This window comes from Nicotiana tabacum, chromosome 20 (assembly GCF_000715075.1).
Source record: "Nicotiana tabacum cultivar K326 chromosome 20, ASM71507v2, whole genome shotgun sequence".
In the NCBI taxonomy this organism is placed as follows: domain Eukaryota; kingdom Viridiplantae; phylum Streptophyta; class Magnoliopsida; order Solanales; family Solanaceae; genus Nicotiana; species Nicotiana tabacum.
In genome coordinates, this window is record NC_134099.1 from 61605892 (window position 1) to 61621528 (window position 15637).

General features: G+C 39.4%; 1 protein-coding gene across 2 annotated transcripts; it reads left to right on the forward strand.

Annotated features, from left to right (window-relative positions):
- The first annotated feature begins 212 nt into the window (after positions 1 to 212).
- Positions 213 to 5955, forward strand: LOC107791689 (uncharacterized). Of its 2 annotated transcripts, none has more exons than XR_012704006.1 (2): positions 213 to 1957; positions 5550 to 5955. XR_012704006.1 is itself a non-coding variant. In XM_016613789.2 (2 exons), the coding sequence occupies exon 1, from the start codon at positions 1799 to 1801 to the stop codon at positions 2798 to 2800; it is 1002 nt and encodes a 333-aa protein (XP_016469275.1). In that variant the 5' UTR covers positions 215 to 1798; the 3' UTR covers positions 2801 to 5469; positions 5550 to 5955. The 2 variants fall into 2 exon arrangements, 1 of the variants encoding a protein (XP_016469275.1); XM_016613789.2 differs by having other exon boundaries at positions 215 to 5469.
- The last annotated feature ends 9682 nt before the right edge of the window (positions 5956 to 15637 follow it).

Here is a 15637-nt window from a genome sequence, read left to right on the forward strand (position 1 = left end):
AAACTTGCGGAAAACTTGGACAAAATCCACAACTGTGTCCCTCCCAAACTACTTCAAGCACACAATTACAACACCCTTCTCCTAATAAAAGTACTATACCTACCAGTATAATCTCCACCACTCCAACACAACCTCTACAGTCCAGTGAGCAGGAATGGAAAACAGTTGTTTTCCCTTCACAGCAGTCTCGCAAAGGCAAAGGTAAGCCAGCCGCCATTGAAAGGCCCATAGGTAAGTTTTCTAACTCTCAATCATCAATTCCTAATTATCTTTCTAATACAAAACTTAACCCTGCTAATTGTTTAGCCAATGATATTGAAGAACTCGTGGACCCCACCACCTCCACATCACACACAACTAAGCAGTCTCCAACACCTATGCCGACTATGACAGTGCCTAACACACAAAATTGCCACGATGTTCTGCAATATTCCACCGCCCATGTCCATTAACCCTCCCTTTCCACGTATAACTCTACTCATGCCACATCCATAGTGGATCAAATCAAATCCTTTTTCCCCATTCAAGAAATAGACAGTGCAAGCCCAGCCACTTCTTCAGCAGCCAACACTAACCCAAGAGGCTCTCAAATACCACCCCTATTTCCTGAAACAATTGATGAAGCCCATATACCAAGTTCCCAAAATAATCATCATATTCCCTCACACTCCAATGTCTGATATCCCAAATATGCCATCATCGCCTACCACACTAATTCTTTCCACCCAAACTAAACTACAACATACGCTATTGCCTTTAGAAGATTTCCAACTTCATTCACAATCAACTATATCTAATGTTCCTTCACCATCACAACTGTCCATACCCAGGAATTCACCTACACCACACTCCTCCTCCACCACACCATCTTCTACCACCTATTCTCTTCACCATGCAGAATCCACAACTCCCTCTCTAGTGTCATCGAATCTACAACACATCGACCCCCAACCACTTGCACCAGCATAGTCTTGGCTCGAGATGGGACTACTGGGTCATCCACTGACCTTAGTGCTGGAGATAAACAACCAGGAAGTCCTAATCATGATACAAAACCCCATGGACACTGCTCATATCCTGACGAAGGGGATGACGCTAGATTGGGAAACCTATGCTCAGTACCAATCTTTTATGCACCAACCTCTGATGTTCAATCCCTACAAACCCATCTCACCATCTAAGACTCACTAATACACACGTGGGAGATGCCGTTTTACACGCTGCTATTCCCGAAGAACCCTTCTGTTCCCTGGATACACCAACACATCACTCAACATTCTCACATGCAGACTTCCCCTACACACACCACCCTTCCACCACCCCCCACCAGCTATTGGACCTACACCTTCCCCAACACAATCTAATAGTACAAGAGGCCATGGCCCAACAAGAAATATCGTCTCTAGCCGCCAAAATGCGGGAAACTCGCACAGAATTGATCGATCTCGATGGAATATATCTCTTAATCCTAAAGGAGCAGTATAAAAAAATTGTATCTATGATGTCCACCAAATCTCAAAAACTGCCTCATCAAACTCCGCCCCACGGTCAACCTCGACATAGGCAAGTTCGCACTAGTTCTCATACCCACCCTGCGCCCATCGGAGTAGAGGAATGTGGAGAATCCATCAGCGAACCTCCAGGTTCCAGTATCACCCCCTACCCTCCAATAACCTAAATATAAGAATTCATTATATGGAACTGTAGGGGTGCTCAATTGCCAGACGTTCATAGAAATTTCCGCTCTTTGTAGGACTTTCACCACCCTACGTTGGTTGTTCTGTTGTAAACTCACCTAATGGATCACCAACCTTTACGTGATGATTTTACTTTTACTAGTATGGCTTCCGTAGCGGCTGAAGGCCATTCAAGTGGCATTGTCGTCCTCTGGGATGAAAATATTCTTCTTGTAGAGGAGATAGCTATTACTAACCAAGAGGTTCACTGCATGGTGGAGGTATTATATCTAACTCGAAAGTTTTTATTCTCTTCAATTTACGCAAGTCCTACTTTAGCTCATAGACAAATTCTCTGGCAAAATCTTAAGTGCATATCGGACAACTATCATGGTCCTTGGTTGGTGGGAGGTGATTTTAATGAAGTTACACGTGCTTCCGAAAAATTTGGGGGACGTCATTTAAACAATAAACATGTTGATCAATTTTTAAATTGCCTCAATTATTGCAATTTAGTTGACCTTGGGTTCAAAGGTAGCCGTTTCACTTGGTCAAATAATAGAAGTAATTCTGCCACTATTTTAGAACGATTAGACATGGTAGTAGCTAATTATGGATGGATTAATTTATTTCCTAATACTCTTGTTCGCCATCTACCTCGTAGCCACTCTGATCATTGCCCATTACTTCTTACTCCGCCAACTGCAATTACGAATAAACCTTTCCATTTTGAATCTATTTGGACATCTCACCCAGGATTCCATCATCCGTTCTCGCATGTTTGGCATGATAATAATGATTCTCTTCTTCCAGCCATAACAAATTTCCAAACTGAGGTTCATGACTGGAATAAAAATACCTTTGGAAACATCTTTGAAAAAAAATGTATTTTACTTGCTAGGTTAAGTGGCCTCCAGAAGTCTCCACACTATCCTACCAGCAATTTTCTTCACCATCTAGAAGCTGACTTAATTTGCGAATTTAATAATTTATTAAAATTAGAAGAGTATTTCTGGACACTAAAGTCTCGTATCCAATGGTTAAACAATGGAGATGCAAATACCAGGTTCTTCCACCTTACCACTCTGCAACGTCGTAAGCGTAATCGTATCACAACATTGTGAGACACAGCTGGAAATTGGACTTTTGATAATGTTGTTATAAAAGATTTAATCTACTGTCATTTTGAAAAACTCTTCACTACGGAACATGACTATTCCACACCTCACTTATTTCCTAACTCCCACAACTCATTGTCCTCTATGGATTCCCAACATCTTGTTCGTCCACTTCTGCATACAGAAGTGTTACAAGCCATTAATTCCTTCAAACCATTTAAATCACCGGGTCCAGTTGGGCTTCACCCATATTTTTACCAATAGTACTAGAATGAAATTCATACTTTCGTTCTTAACTTTTGTAATCAAGTTTTTACCATGTATCAGATTCCTCCGCAAATTTGCTCTACCTATATTTGCCTCATTCCTAAAAACCAAACTGCAAATTCTCTCAACTATTTTAGACCTATTAGCTTATGTAACACTACTTATAAAATCATTACAAAAATTCTTGTTGGTCTTATTAAGCCTTTCATTCAACAATTAGTAGGACCTACCTAGTCCAGTTTCCTTCAAAACCGTCGTGCAGCGGACAATGCTATTATAGTACAAGAAATCCTCTATCACTTTAAGAGAACCAAGGGGAAGAAAGGGCTTATGTTACTTAAACTTGATCTAGAAAAAGCGTTTGATCGTATTGAATGGTCCTTCATCCATAAAGCTCTAAACTTTTTCAATTTCCCAAAGCTTTTAATCAAGCTTATGTCGTGTGTTACTTCATCCACTATCTCTATACTCATTAATGGATCTCCTACCACCTATTTTTCTCCCACAAGAGGAATACGACAAGGTGATCCTTTATCCCCATATTTATTCATACTATGTTTAGAGATGTTTTCTAGAAGTATAAATGTAGTTGTGGATTATAACTCATCGGAACCCATCCAAATCTCCACCTTAGGTCCTCAAATCTAGCACCTCTTTTTTGCCGATGATATCATTCTCCCTGCCCAAATCTCTCGCTAATCTTGCCATACAATCATTGATCACCTCAATATGTTCACCAAAGTTTCAGGTCAAAAGCTAAACTTTGATAAGTCCCGAATCTTTTTTTCCAATAATTGCCCACACGAGGATAAGCAGTATGTCCTCTCTTCATTCAATATGTCAGAAGGCACTTCCTTTGGGAAATATTTGGGTTTCCCTATCTTCTTGAAGCACCCTACTATGCGTGATTATCAATTTATTCTAAATAATTTTAAAGCGCGTTTGGCAGGATGGAAAACTGCTTTTATGACCAAGGCGGGCAGGACAACCCTCATACGATCAACCCTTAATACCCTCCCTAATCATGTAATGCAACTTCTCACTCTTCCTTCAAATATTATCCGTAGAATGGAGCAATATGAATGCAACTTCCTGTGGGGTTCAACTACCAATCATAAGAAAATTCACTTAATTAAATGGGACAATGTTACCACCCCAAAGGATGAAGGAGGACTAGGCATACAAAATCTTTCTACAACGAATTGTGCACTTCAATCTAGTATGGCCTAGAGACTTTTTAAATCTCCAAAATCCCTCTAGGCCTCTCTTCTTATCAATAAGTATGCAAATTCTCAAAAACATGTTTCTAAACCTTCTAGAATTTGGAGGTTCATCCAAAATGGATGGCAACATTGCCAACAAGGCATCCAATGGCAACCTGCATATGGCTTCCATATCCTATTTTGGACTGAACCTTGGCTCCAAGCAAATCTAACACTAAGATCCCTTATTCATGGACCATTAATAGAATTTGAAACTGCTGCCACTATAGCTTCCTATTGTACCCACTCTTGTTGGGACTTTTCTCCTTTATCTTTCGTGCTGCCTGCTACATTATATCATCGTATATATAGAACTCACTTCCCTACAATTCCATCATCTTATGATCGTATAATTTGGGGCCTTAACAATACTGGCCTATTCTCAGTCAAATCTAGCTATGCATCCCTCTTGAATAACACTACTACTCACCTTTTTCGCTGGATTTGGCGACTGAAATTACCTCCTAAGATAATCCGCTTTATTTGGTTATTTTGTCACAAACGCTTGACTACTGCTTCCTACCTTGCTCACCTAAAATTACTTTCGTCTTCCATCTGTAATATTTGTAACAGAGAGGTAGAAACGATCCACCATATTTTCTTTGCTTGTGCTTTCGTTGCATCCTTTTGGAATTCACTAGGTCTCCATCAAGGAGCTCTTATACTGCCAGATGTCACTGTACATCCCCTGATATATCTTAAGGAGCTCATTCACCAAAGTCATACTTAGTACCCCAAACAACTCCCTCCTGCGCTCTTTATACCATTCTCCTTATGGCATATTTGGAATATTCGAAACCATAACACGTTTGGCGACACTCAACACTCTATCAGTACTTCCTGTATAATCAATCAAGCTACTGACTATCTTCACCCTGCCCTACCTCTACGATATATACCTACCTTAACACCCATACATGTTTGGTGGGCACCCCCAATCAGAATTTCTATAAACTCAATTCAGATGGTGTTGTGTGCACTATGACTGGTGCCGCAGGTTATGGAGAAGTCATTCGTGATTCTAATGGAAACTAGATTGTTGGATACACCTGTAGTTCTACGCACACAACCAGTTTACACATGGAGCTAATGGGCCTTCTACAGGGTCTTCGTTTAGCACACCAGTGCCAACTCACACCCTTAGAAGTAACTATCGATGCAAAAGAGGTAATACATTTACTAAAGGTAGGTAACTTATTATACTCACATATTTTTCATGATTGCAGATTCGTTCTCCACCAATTGGATGATCCTCCTATTACTCATACATATCGGGAGCAAAACCAAGTAGCGGATGCTATGGCAAATCATGGTCTTATGGAATACCGTGGTCCATCAATGCTTATTTTTGAAGACGCTCCATTTTTTGTGTTGAAGCTACTTCTCGATGATAAGCACGGCTCAACCTATCGGCATCTATTTAATGCAAAACATTAGGCCAACCAAATGATCACAACTCTTTTTTGTTAAACTCTCATGTATCACGTTGTACCCAGAATAGCCATTTGGCAGTAGATTCCCACTTAGATCCACCAAGGTGTGGCAATGCTTTTTTGTTTTATGTAGAAGAATAGCCACCCTAGTTGTTCCTACTATGTACTTAAGTTTTGTTATATAATATTAATCTTTCAAGACCCAAAAAAAAGCTTTCATAGCCTGAGTTTTATAAAAGTAAAAAAAGAGTTAGTTTATTTACTCCATTCCCAATCTTCCCGAACTACCCAAGATCTGATTCATGCGGCGTCATGATACGTAGGCAATCACCATCGTATTCGATCATAGCCATAACATTAATTGAGTGAAAAATAAACTGAAAAAAAGTTGAGTAGAAAAGAAAGAAAAGAGTGAAAAAAAGACAAAAGAGTGACATAAAATAAAAGAGTGAAAAAAAGAGAGTGCCAAAATAGAAGAGCGGCAAAAACGAGATGAAAAAAATCAAGAGTAATTAAAGAGAGGCGGAAACAAAAGAAAAGAGGTACATACTGAAAGAATTAGTTAAGGCCGGGATGAAACATGCAACCGTTCAAACATATGGTAGAAGCGTTTAACTGTTAGGTGCATTGCATCCCAACGTGCGATTTCCTATATGTTAAATGTCTCAAAACTAACAAGGTTGTTGGGTGTGAAAATTAGCCAGGTTCTGTTCAGGTGGTTGGTTTTGTTAGTAATCTGGTTTCCCATCCCTACTTCACAACAAACGAAAGGTTCCTATGGCCTCTGAAAGCCATCTACAAATTATCGATCCTGAGGATAGTCCAGCACTAGCTATTCCACAACCAGAATTAGCAGCTATTGAAGAGAATAGGATGTTGCATCTCCACATATTGGAAATATGGGACGCCTGGTGTAACAGTAGGGAACCTCCAAGTGCAATCCCTGGGTTCCCTGAGTTGATCCCCAGGTCAGGTGAGGTTACCAACGCCCCTGTGTCCAACTCACTCATCCCATGCAGGCACCCTCCAATGTTGTCCAATGTTCTTGGCATGCCTTATGTGGTTCACCCCCAAGCACCGGCTTCAAGGGCACCGCCTCCAATGTTCATCTTTTGGGGTCCACAGCTTCAACCAGAAATAACATATGTGGCCCTGTACTATTTCACTCAACCTCTGCAATATGATCTCTCGATGGAGCAAGAAAAGGTTGTTAAAAATTCCGAGCAAGAGGAAATGGCTCGAAAGATGAAGAGACTGGAACAAAGACTGAAAAACATGCAAGGTCTGAGTGGTCAAAGGAGTGTCTCATACTTTGACATTTGTATGTTTCCCCATGTCCACTTGCCAGCTGGCTTCAAGATGCCAAAATTTGAAAAGTACGACGGGCACGGAGACCTGGTCGCTCATCCGAAACGATACTGTAACCAGCTAAGGGGTGCTGGTGGAAAAGAGGAGCTGGTAATGGCCTATTTTGGGGAAAGCCTCACCCGAATCGCTTCTGAGGGGAATACGGATCAAGAAATTACCCATTGGCACGTGTGGGATGATATGGCTCAAGATTTTGTCCGCCAGTTCCAATATAATGTGGACATCGCTCCTAACAGAAACTCTTTGTCTAATTTGAAAAAGAAAACTGCGGAAGGCTTCCCCGAATATGCCATCAAATGGCGTGAGCAAGCTGCCAGGGTAAAGCCACTAATGGACGAAATTGAAATGGTTACGGTCTTTCTGCAGGCCTAAGAGGCTAACTACTTTCACAACATGATGTCTACTGTGGGTAAGCTGTTCGCTGAGGCTATCAAAATTGGGGAAATGGTTGAAAACGGTTTAAAAACAGGTCGAATCTTGAGTCATTATGCTTTTAAGGCCACATCATAGTCTGCTCAGAATGGTTAGGAGGGTTTGATGAACAGAAATGGGGTTGAAGAGGGAGCCATGATGGTTTCAAGCTCGAGGGGGGCCCACAGGTCATTCAGCCAATCATATGTGCCTCTTATGGTCCCACCACACTATTATCTCCTTCAAGATGTTGCTTATGCTGTGGCACCACCTCCTTATATGGTAATGAACACGCAACCTTACACGCGCCCACAACATTATACACAAAACTGAGCTCCACCTCCCAAAAATGTCCATTCTTACTAAGCTCCATATAATTCTAGACCAAATGATCCCCAGTACAATCCTCGCCCAAGAGAGCCTTTTAGAAATAATCAGTTCACCCCTATTGGTGAATCGTATTCAAGATTGTTCCAAAAGCTAATCAGGCTAGATCTATTGCAGCCAGTGGCCCTGAACCAGCCAAAATCCCCCTCGGACCAAGCTGATGCTAGATGTGAATACCACTCTGGAGCAGTGGGACACAGTACAAAGGACTGTTGGACCCTCAAAAGGCCAGTTGAAGATTTGATTGAAGCTGAAAGAATTAGTTTTCAGGATGATGAAGCTCTTGATATGATGAGCAATCTATTGCCTGCCTATAATATCGGGCCAATAATCGGAATGATTTGTAAAGCTGAGGAATTTGATCCGGCACTGAAGGTCATTGCATCCATTTCCGAAACAAAAGAAAAGCCAAAAAACAGTCGCCAAGCCTAAAAATTCCCCATCAGATGGGAGTCTCGGTAGCCAATCTTGCTATCCTTTCTGCGTCCAGATTATCTCAGGATGTGATCCGGATGTTTTACTTTATTGTCTTACTTTTCGATGTATACCCTTCTATATTCAAAAAATTGAAAAACAAAAAAAGATAAAATAAAATAAAAAATCAAATGAAATTAATATTTCATTGTCCAGGAATGTCTCTTTTCTTAATCTTGTCATTATTGTTATTCTCTTTTAGTTTTGTTAAATGCAGATTTCAATAACATGACATGTTTGCGGACTTCATGCCCGGATCCTAAAATACTGTCAAACTTCGAAATAATGAATCAAGAATTATATTACAATGAAGATAAGTTTAAGGAAATAAAACAAAGAGTTGGAACAGCTAATGGAAAATTGGCTCCATATTGGAAAGATCCATACATGTTAACAAGGGTACTGCCAAAGAGAGCGTTGTACTTGGGAAACATTGAAGGAAATGTCCCAGAAACAATTGTCAATGAAAATGCTGTCAAAAGGTACTATGTTTGATCCTCCATATAGTCTTCATATTCTCTGGTTGAGATGACGAAGGCTTTCATTCTTGCTACCCAAACACTATTAACCCTTTTGTAAACCCTTTGAGCTGGTTACTTTTCTTTGATTACCCTCTCTGGAACCTGAAAATTAATATTGAAAAAATGATGAATGAAAAATATTAAAAAAGAGAAGAAAAAGAAAAATACAAAAAGAAAAATAAGAAAAGGGAAAAATGAAAATAAAATGAAAAAAGAGGAAAGGAAAAAGAAAAAGAAAACAAAACAAAACAGAAAAAATAAAAGAAAATCAAAAACAAAGTTGTCTGAACTACGTTCGATTTGATTCCGAAAGGATACGTAGGCAGCTCCTCTCTGGGGTTCAGTCACACCAAAACAAAAATCCAAATTTTCCCAAAAATGAAACTGGGGAAGATGTTATGATGGTTGGGCAATGATCCCGCCTGAATGGTTCCAAAGTTGTAATTCAATCCAAATTCTTTTTACCCCAAATCCTGTTCAACTCCTTCTGATCAATTGGTGAGAATGTTCAAGAATCGGAGAAGGCGTCTGCTTGGAACTGATGCAACAAGATGAGAGAAATAAAATGAGAGAGTCTTATTGGTGAAAACCGACACGGGCACTGTAAGGCGATGGTGAATAGAGAAACTGAAAATGAGAGTCTTATTAGTGAAAAATCGCAAAGAGAACTATAAGACGATAGTAAGAAGAGAAATGAGAGAGGTCAATTGGCGAAAACCCGCAAAGGGCACCGTTGATCAAGCAGAAGGAATCCCTTACAACCATTGGCACTACAAGAGTCCTGGCAAGGTTTTTCGGTTTTGAGATATGGATTATGAAGGGTTTTTGCGAGATTGGGTGTCTGCGCAAATCGGGTATCCAGTCCAAGAAGCATGTCATGTATATTGAAGTCTGCATGCACCCCAGATAAGTCCTTCTTTCTTTCCCCCCAAAAGGGATGCTTCTCGTTAAATTCATTGTCCTATCTTTTGTTTACCTTTCTTTGAGTCCCTTTCGGTCTAATTCCTCTTCGAAACTGATACAAAGAAAAAATGGAAAGATTGGTTTTATAGGGTTCTACTTACCAAAAGCCAAATCCTAAGAAAAGCGCCCAGCCTCAGCAGGTGCATCAAGTCGATCTCGACTGGCCATGATGACCGATGCTCCAGGTCCAAATTTATTGAAAAGGAAAGAAATTCAAAGTCAAGTTCCCATAAAGGTAGAATAAGGTGAAAAGTCCAAATCCCCACACGGGTGAACTATCATGTAAAATTTTGTAAAGTCAAGGTCCCCAGTTTTAGAAGAGAAATCGGTCTCTAGAAAGCCAGCAAGCAATAAAGGATTTCAGCAAATGAGTTGGGCCGAGATCAAGTGATCAAAACAATCAAGGCCACAAAACCAACCACCGTTTCAAACTAACAAATTATTCTTTTATTTGAAAATTAGGTGCAATCTAAGATAACCTCGCAAGGAGCAGGTACAATAAAAGCAAGGTGCGCAGAAACCAGAATGGTCCTGTAGAAGAAGTTAACCCAAAAAGAGAAGTCCCTTTCAAACTCTTCATACATTCTCTTGAATAAAGTATTAAAAGTGAAATGAAAACAAGAAGAAGCAAAATTCCAAAATCATGGTAGTCTAGGGTCCCCAATCTCTAGCTACGTTCTCCCAAAATAGGGTCTCATTCCCTAGTCACTCCCAGCATAACCTGGTATTCTTTTCCGTTATAGGGTTCCATTCCCTAGTTAATCTCCGGCATAACGCGATGACTTTTCCAGCATAACCCGTGGACCTCCTCGGCATAACCCAAGGACTTTTTTTCTCTACCGGCATAACCCGATGACTCCCCCGGCATAACCCGAGGACCTTTCCGGATTAACCCAATGATTTCCCCGGCATAACCCGAGGACCTTTTCTCTTTTCCGGCATAACCCGATGACTTTCCCAGCATAACCCGTGGACCTCCCCGGCATAACTCGAGGACTTGTTTTCTTTTTCGGCATAACCCGATGACTTTCCCAGCATAACCCATGGACCTCCCAGGCATAACCTGAGGACCTTTTCTCTTATTCGGCATAACCCAATGACTTTCCCGGCATAACCCGTGGACCTCCCCGACATAACCTGAGGACGTTTTTTCTTTTCCGGAATAACCCGATGACTTTCTCGGCATAACCCGTGGACCTCCCCAGCATAACCCAAAGACCTTTTCTCTTTTCCGACATAACCCGATGACGTTTCCCGGCATAACCCGTGGACTTTCTCGGCATAACCCGAGGACCTTTTCTCTTTTCCGGCATAACCTGATGACCTTTCCCAGCATAGCCCGTGGACCTCCCCGGCATAACCCGAAGACCTTTTCTGTTTTCCGGCATAACCCGATGACCTTTTCCGGCATAATCCATGGACCTCCCCGGCATAACCGGCAGACCTTTTCTCTTTTCTGGTATAACCCGATGACCATTCCTGGCATAACCCGAAGACCTTTTCTTTTCCGGCATAATCGGATGACCTTTCCTGGCATAACTCGAGGACCATTTTACCTTTTCCGTCATAACTCGGTCATCTTTCCAGCATAACCTAGCAATCTTTCCAATTTAGGGCTCCAATCCCTAGTTGATTTCATTATAGATATACGGATCCACTCCCTAATCTCTTTTTCCCAAGGATACACCATCCTGATTTTATCGCTTTCAAATAAAGAAATAGTTTAGATTTTGTTACAATAACTCACGAAATATTTCTAGTGAAAACTGAGGCAGAAATTTCGTTTGTTTGCTTTGGTGCCCGAATAGGTTTTTCACCATGAGGCACAAGGTTCGAGATGGCCAAAAGAGGAAGTCTCAACCCAAATAAAAGAAAAGAAGAATAAAGAAAAGAAGTTGAACTCAAGGTGCAGAAGCGGAGAAAAGATGCGGGCTATTCAAAATTTTATTGAAGTCACAAGCTTTGCATGTCCCGCCTTGATCCAAAAAGCTGAAGAAAATGAACCAGCAGTTGCAGCTAATGAGCGTCAAGATTCAGATCAGAGTTTGCAGGAAGAGCTATCCAAGACTCAAGATCAAGCTTTAGAAGGTTTATAGATAGGAATTTTGTAACTCGTAGTTGATAGGTTTAGCTAGTTTAGCTTTTTATCTTTTATTTCGGTGTAATAAGGAGCTCAGCAAGCAGAGACAGCAACAACAGCAGTGAAATCACAGTTTCCCGGTAGTCCCAGCTATTAAAACTTTCAGAACTACACTGACCTGATTCTTTTATAGCCAAGGATATGAGACAACCTCTAAAGCAAGGTTCGGTCAGACTCTTTCAAAAATGCTTCCCATGGAGTTTCAAACGGGCAAAAATTCCTCATAATTGCTCATTTGTCTTTGCTCGAAAACCCTACGTGTCTCCGAACAAAGAGGGGCAACTATAAGCATGTGATTTTGCCCTATAGGAATTACTCCTATAGAATCCAAGAAAATAGATTTTTTCTTAATTATTTGTCATTTTTGAGAATTTTTGTAGAATTTTTCTTAATTATTTGCATTTTTGTGCGTGATTAATTTTTATTTAAATCATGAAAAATACTAAAAATATCATGCATCGCATTTAGGATTTGTTTTTACATTTTTAGGATTAATCAGTAATTATTGTTTTTATAAAAATTTGAAAATCACCAAAAAAAATCTCATTTTTACATTTTTGTCTTTTAATTTCTAGTTTATTGATTTTCTCTTTTAATTTAGAATTAAATGATATTTATAATTTTTATAATTAGTTAATTAGTTTAATTATACCTTTTAGATAATTTAGGATTTTTAATTATTAGGATTTTTACTTAAAAAAAAGAAAGAAAAAGAAAAGAAATTGGAAATAAAAGAGAATTGGATTTTTCTAGAATTGGACCGATTTTGGTCTTCAAACCAGCCCAAAAATTGCACCCAAATTTTACCCCAAACCCAGGCCCAAACACTAGCTTACCCGGTCCAACTCACTCTCAAGCCAAACGACTCCGTTTCGTAACAATCTAATCACAGCCGCTGGATTTCGATCATCCGACGACTCGGAACTAAGGGTGCATTTAATATAAAATTGTCCTAAAGAGAGACCCCTCCCCCCGTCTAACCCCTTCAATCTTTATCTCCGTTTCTCTCTCTCAAGAAACCCTAGCCACCTAGGATTCCCACGCTGTCTCCACCGCAAACCATCGCCGGAAATCGCCTAACAGCGGTTCCTGTGGTCCAAAACATCCTAAATTCATACCCGGAACCCCCTTCACCTCTTCAGTCCATATCTCCAACTATTTTTCTTCGAATCACTATCAAACTCATCGTATCTCAAATCAAAATTTCGATACCAAAACCTTAACTGCTCCAACCCGCCCCAAATTAACACCCTATAGTCCTTTCCCCCTACCTAAACCTCAAACCACCCTTACCTCCCTCGAATCAGCTCTAATTTGGACGAATTTCAAATCTCAAATTCCGGAAAAGCACTAGATTTTCCCCTCTTCCTTTATTGGTCAGTACGTGGTCGGGTGAACCCCAAACCATGATTAATCGATTGTTCCTTGTTAAGGATAGTCGATTAATGATAGTTAAAGGTTCACTTCCTTCTTTGAAGAAGGTTGTTCAATGAAAAGTTTCTGTTTGAATCAAGCAAGGGTATTTATTTCCCACTGATCTTGTCCTTTTCTTTCGTTCTTCATGGGTTTGTTTTGTTTAATTGCATGACTAGGGTTTCTGGTTTTATGTTTGTTAATTAGCTTCCATGCTTAATCGTTAGTGATAGTCAGTTAGTTTAGGGGTAATGTTTGAGTTTGCCATTAGGTTATTAGGGTTCCAGTTTTTCTTCCAATTTGGGTTTGTTTGTGTTCAATGAAATTGAAATTAGCATGTTAGTATCATTCGATTCCCTGTTAATTGGTTGATTTAATTGCTTCAAAGGTTAAGATAGGTTATTCATTGGTTGTTACTTGCTAAATGTGAGTTTCAGATTGTTCAATCGTTGGATTGTTTCTGATTTCATTTCATGTTAAACTTATTCAGGTTTTAAAAGAAAAAACTGATGCTATTTGATTCAGTTTGCCTGTGGTTTCTATTAGAGAATTGTTTGTTTAGTTTATAAATGTTAAGGACTTTTAGGGTGTTAAATGAACAACTAAGAACTTAAGGGTCACAACAGGGGGTGGTAATCTTGAAATAGGATAAGGTCTATGCTAAAAATGTTCTAGAATGGGGGCAGCTGACCTCATTTGGTTAGTACAAAGTACTGAAACCAATGAGGGACAACCAGCTGTCCATTTCTGTTAAAAAATATTCCTTTTGTGGCTGAGGGAATGATTCTTTTATTCCTTCAGCACATGGCATTTCATATGCCTATATATAGTACTTTCCCTCACTCTCACAGAGAATACACACAATTCAGCATAATTTTACGGCAAAAGACTCTATTTTCAAAGTTCAGATTCTAGAGATCTTGGAAAAACTTCAAAAAACATTCTCATTTCTAACTCTTTACAAGATTGAAAAATTGTTTTGAAAATAGGATATTTTTCCATATCTTTTACCTAGACTTCTTGGTTTCAAGCTGTTTTTGCTTTGGATTCGATTTCTTGCGTTGATTTCTGGGGTTTGTTGTTGTTGGATCTTGCTGTTTTCTTAGCCAATTTATTTCTAGAAAGCTATTTGTTTTCTTTGTTATTTTGCTGATAAAGGTACACCTTTTCACATACTTGGTTTGGGTTCATTAAGCCTTTTCCCGTAATCTTTGTCTTGATGTTTGAATGAAAAATGCTCTAAGTTGTTAAATGTTTCCAGCTTATTGGTTCTTTTTGATCATGATTCTCTTTAAAATGTGTTCAGTTGTTACTCTACTAGCATGCCTAAGAATTTTACTTAGCTGAAATTCTTATCTAAAATAAGTGCTGGAATAGTTTGAGTATGAACTCCTAATTGCTGAAATAGCCCCTTTTGAATTGCTCTTTTAGTTAATGTTAAAGTTACATTGATTCATGGCTTTCTTATATGTACTAATAGCTATATTGTCACTGTTTTTTGTGTTGGTATGTGAGATGGCCATAAGGCCAAATAATATCAAGGTTGAAGTTGGAAATGTGGACTTGTGAGAGGCAGTTCCATAGCTATTCTCTTGCAAGTCAACACATTGTAGGGGAGGACCTGAAGGCAAAAGAGAAACTAGAAGTTAGAATGAGAAGTTCATTTTGATCATTTCAACACTCTTTTAAATAGTAATGTGATAAATCGTATAAAATGATCTTTTGTATATTCAGGACCTTCAGTAGTGTAAATCGACTTTTATAACTCTTTAAATTCAGTTTTCTTTTATTTGGCTTGTTTAGCATTGGGTTATCACAGTTCGACCCTTTATTTTTTTTATTTTATGAATATGTATTAGGTTGGAAAATTGGGCTAGACTTGAAAACAGGCCCAAATGTGGGGTTTATTCGAGCGAGTCTAGGCGTAAGCCATTGGACCTAAGCAGTTGGACCCAACAACTTGACTTGTCTATAAATGCTTTTCATTAGCAAATTACAAATATATATCTGATGAATATTGCCAATCGATGTAGTGAAAATCATTTTAGACTAGCCCTGTATTCCGATTTTTTAAAATGAGATTGTTTCTTTTTTTTCCAGCATTTCCGACCAATGTATATAAATGCAAATGTTGATAGGACCAATTAGAAAACACATAGTATTTGGGCCCGTCTGAAGCCTAGTGTGGGTAAATTTAATTAAAA